Source organism: Chrysemys picta, chromosome 1, assembly GCF_011386835.1.
Source record: "Chrysemys picta bellii isolate R12L10 chromosome 1, ASM1138683v2, whole genome shotgun sequence".
In the NCBI taxonomy this organism is placed as follows: Eukaryota; Metazoa; Chordata; order Testudines; family Emydidae; genus Chrysemys; species Chrysemys picta.
In genome coordinates this window covers 155,789,355-155,793,358 of record NC_088791.1, presented here as the reverse complement: position 1 = coordinate 155,793,358, position 4,004 = coordinate 155,789,355, and the positions used below count along the sequence as shown (strand labels likewise).

Sequence of the window (4,004 nt, the reverse complement as noted above, 5' to 3'; positions counted from 1 at the left end):
ATGCCTATAGTCATCCTCGGGGACCCAGCCTACCCGCTAATGCCCTGGCTCATGAAGCCCTATACTGGCGCCCTGGACACTGAAAAAGAACTCTTCAACTACCGGCTGAGCAAGTGCAGAATGGTGGTGGAGTGTGCTTTTGGCCGTCTCAAGGGGAGATGGAGAAGCTTACTGACTCGCTGTGATCTCAGCGAAACCAATATCCCCATTGTTATAGCAGCTTGCTGTGTGCTCCACAATCTCTGTGAGAGCAAGGGGGAGACCTTTATGGCGGGGTGGGAGGTTGAGGAAAATAGCCTGGCTGGTGATTACTCACAGCCAGACAGCCGGGCGATTAGAAGAGACCAGCGGGAAGCGCTGTGCATCCGGGAGGCTTTGAAAGCAAAGTTCCTGAGTGAGCAGGGTAACCTGTGATTTTATAGTTTGTGTACTGAGAAGCTAAACCTGCCCCCGTTTCTTTACCCAGGTAATGTTGACTATCCTATCCAGTTACATACCCCCTTCACCCCCCCTCCAACACACGTGTCGAAATAAAAATAGTTCTACTTTGTTAAAGCACACCGTTTTCTTTAATACTGTTTTAGCGGGAATTTTTTAAAACTGGGACGCAGACTGTGGTGCGGGGCGGGTCTAGTGTTGTGATGCGAATGCAGCTTCTAAACTCAAGGATTGACAGGCTCCGCTGCGGTGGGATGCTTGTTTCAACGGAGCCTGTCACCCCTCCTGATCGGGACTGTGTGTATGGGAGGTCTATTTGACTTTGTGGCAGGGGGAGGACGGTTACAGATCCCATGCTGTGTGGCTCTGTGATCCTGTCTAAGGACCGGCGCTTAAGATCTGTAACTGCCCTCCCCCGCCACAAAGTCACAGAGCAACCCACCCCCCCCAACATTACATCAAAACAACCTCCCAGACTAACCGGGGCAACTAGTCACTGCATCACTGCACTGTGTATATGCCCTGCTGCTGTGCCTGCCCCCGACTATGTACCCTGCCAAAGGAGACTGTCCTGTCCAATTTCCAACCCCCTTTCCCCTCCTCCTCCAAAAGAACATGATTGAAACAGTAGTTAACAGAAACGAATTTTTTATTATCAACTACACATGGCATTGGGAGGTGAAACTTGGACGTGGGCTTGTGTCAGGCGGGAAGGAAAGAACTTTTCAAATTTTGGGAAATGAGAGCCTTCTGCTACTAGAGCTCTCTGCAGGGGTGGAGTGAGAGTTAGCAGGGACTCTGCCGCCTCTCCTTCTTTGCACTTTGGGTGAGGTGGGTATGGGACTTGGTGGCGGGGGAGGGCGGTTAGAGATGGACTGCAGCGGGGCTCTGTCCTCCTGCCTCCGTTCCTGCAGAACATCCACAAGGCGCCGGAGCGTGTCCGTTTGCTCCCTCAGTAGTCCAAGCAGCGTTTGAGTCGCCTGCTGGTCTTCCTGCCGCCACCTCTCCTCCCGATCCATGTTGGCTTGGTGCATTCGGGTCAAGTTCTCCCGCCACTGGGTCTGCTGTGCTGCCTGGGCTTGGGAAGAGGCCATAAGCTCAGAGAACATGTCCTCCCGTGTCCTCTTCTTCCTACGCCTAATCCGCGCTAGCCTCTGGGAGTGTGATTCCAGGCTAGGTTGTGAGACAGTCGCAGACGGGGCTGTGGAAATGGGAAAAAGGGAGTGAATTCCTCTGAAAGATAAATGTAGTTGTGAACAAAGAACATAGTCTTTCTCTGTGAACAAGACCATGCACAGCACCTTTCACATGCGCACTCAGCACAAGGTCGAATTCTCGGCCTTCGCATTCTGTGCCTGGGGTCTTGAACAGCACATTTGAGAAGCGAGGCAGCACAACGGAATTTCTGTTGCAGGCAGACATGGTAAGCCGTACACTTGTGGCAGTTTAAAACTTTTATATTACCACTGGCCTCATTTCACATTTAAATCAATGTCAGTCCCTGCTGCCAGCAATCCGGCAAGCGGGAACTCTGCCCCTGTCCCACCCCCTCGCGGCTGTCCCCGGGAATGATCCCTTTCGGCTGCCCCTCTCCCGCCTCCACCGCGTGGCTGCAAACCAGCGGTGACAGTTCTGTAAAGGAACGGGAAAGCAGTCCCAACACTAACATTCCCCTACCTAATTAAAAGCAGGTCACCATGGCCGACATCACCCTGATGAGGATCTCCGAGAGCGACAAAGAGAGAATGCTCCGGGAAAGCCTCCAAAGACCAGGGCCGTATGCCGCCCTGCTGTGCAGAGCAATGATCCCCGAGTACCTGATAATCTCGTGGCGCGGCAACGTGTCGTACTTCGGAGGACCCAATAAGGCCGCTCTCCCCAAGAACCTCATGCAACGGCTTTCAAGTTACCTCCAGGAGAGCTTCATCGAGATGTCCCAGGAGGATTACTGCTCTATCCCCGCACATATAGACCGCATTTTACTGTAGCTGCAGTAGCAGGGAATACACAGTAGAGCGGCTTGTGCAGGACAATCACTGAAAACCGGACATTGCTAGATTTCTTTTCAAAACTTGCACTGCCCCTTACTAAACCGTTAAGCGCCTAGGGCACACTAATCATGAACAACCCATTCTTTTAATTGTTAATATTCCTGTTTTGTTAAAAATAAATGTTTAGATGTTTACAACACTTACTGGCTGATCCTTCACCAGATTCTGTGTCCGGGGTAATGGCTGGGGACGCTTCGTAGGGGATCTCTGTAAGGGTGATGAAGAGATCCTGGCTGTCGGGGAAATCAGCGTTGTGAGATCTGCCAACTGCCTCGCCCTCCTCATCTCCTTCCTCATCTTCCCCGTCCCCTAACATGTCTGAGGAACCGGCCGTGGACAGTATCCCATCCTCAGAGTCCACGGTCACTGGTGGGGTAGTGGTGGCGGCAGCACCGAGGATGGAATGCAGTGCCTCGTAGAAACGGGATGTCTGGGGATGGGATCCGGAGCATCCGTTTGCCTCTTTGGTCTTCTGGTAGCCTTGTCTCAGCTCCTTGATTTTCACGCGGCACTGCGTTGCATCCCGGCTGTATCCTCTCTCTGCCATGTCTTTAGAGATCTTCTCGTAGATCTTTGCATTCCTTCTTTTGGATCGCAGCTCGGAAAGCACGGACTCATCGCCCCACACAGCGATGAGATCCAAGACTTCACGATCAGTCCATGCTGGGGCTCTCTTTCTATTCCCAGACTGCATGGCCATCACTGCTGGAGAGCTCTGCATCGTTGCCAGTGCTGCTGTGCTCGCCACGATGTCCAGACAGGAAATGAGATTCAAACTGGCCAGACAGGAAAAGGAATTCAAATTCAAATTTTCCCGGGGCTTTTCCTGTGTGGCTGGTCAGAGCATCCGAGCTCGCACTGCTGTCCAGAGCGTCAACAGAGTGGTGCACTGTGGGATAGCTCCCGGAGCTATTAGCGTCGATTTCCATCCACACCTAGCCTAATTCGACATGGCCATGTCGAATTTAGCGCTACTCCCCTCGTCGGGGAGGAGTACAGAAGTCGAATTAAAGAGACCTCTATGTCGAACTAAATAGCATCGCAGTGTGGACGGGTGCAGGGTTAATTCGATTTAACGGCGCTAACTTCGACATAAACGCCTAGTGTAGACCAGGCCTAACTCAAAAGACTGTTGTAATTACAGTCAATCTGCCAGAGTTATGATAATGAAGAAAGGTCAATATGATGGAATGAGAAAGCAGAGGGAGTGAGGGAGCTGCCTGCAGGTGACTGGAAGCCTGGAGCAGGCTTGCTAAAAGAGCCAACCAGAGACACCAGATGTAGGGAGGGAACCTTCAAGGAACTGGTTCCTTATAAGAGAGCTGAAGCAGTTCTAAGAGAAGAGCCAATTCTGGGAGGTTTTCAAAGGAGTCAGTGCTGAGTAGGGCAGTTGCAAGCCAAACCCCAGAGCAGGTTGCCCCTAAGAACTGATAAGAAGACTCTCTGAAGAAATCCTTTTGCTCACTCAGGCTCTGAGGTAAGAGCCAGGCCCTGGGACAGATTTTTGGGACTTTG

The 4,004-nt window shown here is 51.9% G+C and overlaps 1 protein-coding gene across 3 annotated transcripts; it reads right to left on the bottom strand.

Annotated features, from left to right (window-relative positions):
- Positions 1 to 1,069: 1,069 nt before the first annotated feature.
- On the bottom strand, positions 1,070 to 3,635 carry LOC135982102 (myb/SANT-like DNA-binding domain-containing protein 2). 3 transcript variants are annotated; one of them, XM_065587327.1, is made up of 3 exons: positions 2,634 to 3,634; positions 2,349 to 2,426; positions 1,070 to 1,639 (listed from the first exon to the last, which is right to left on the bottom strand). In XM_065587327.1, exons 1-2 carry the CDS (start codon positions 3,208 to 3,210, stop codon positions 2,392 to 2,394), a joined length of 612 nt encoding a protein of 203 aa, XP_065443399.1. In that variant the 5' UTR covers positions 3,211 to 3,634; the 3' UTR covers positions 1,070 to 1,639; positions 2,349 to 2,391. The 3 variants fall into 3 exon arrangements, with proteins under 3 accessions (XP_065443399.1, XP_065443383.1, XP_065443391.1); XM_065587311.1 differs by lacking the exon at positions 2,349 to 2,426 and having other exon boundaries at positions 2,634 to 3,635; XM_065587319.1 differs by having other exon boundaries at positions 1,070 to 2,426.
- Positions 3,636 to 4,004: the final 369 nt, after the last annotated feature.

Coding starts and splice junctions, on each gene's coding strand:
- LOC135982102 (XM_065587311.1), bottom strand. CDS start 3,210: ATGCAGAGCTCTCCAGCAGTGATGGCCATGCAGTCTGGGAATAGAAAG. Junction 1,640..2,633: donor ATCTGGTGAAGGATCAGCCA/GTAAGTGTTGTA, acceptor CCATTTCCACAG/CCCCGTCTGCGACTGTCTCA.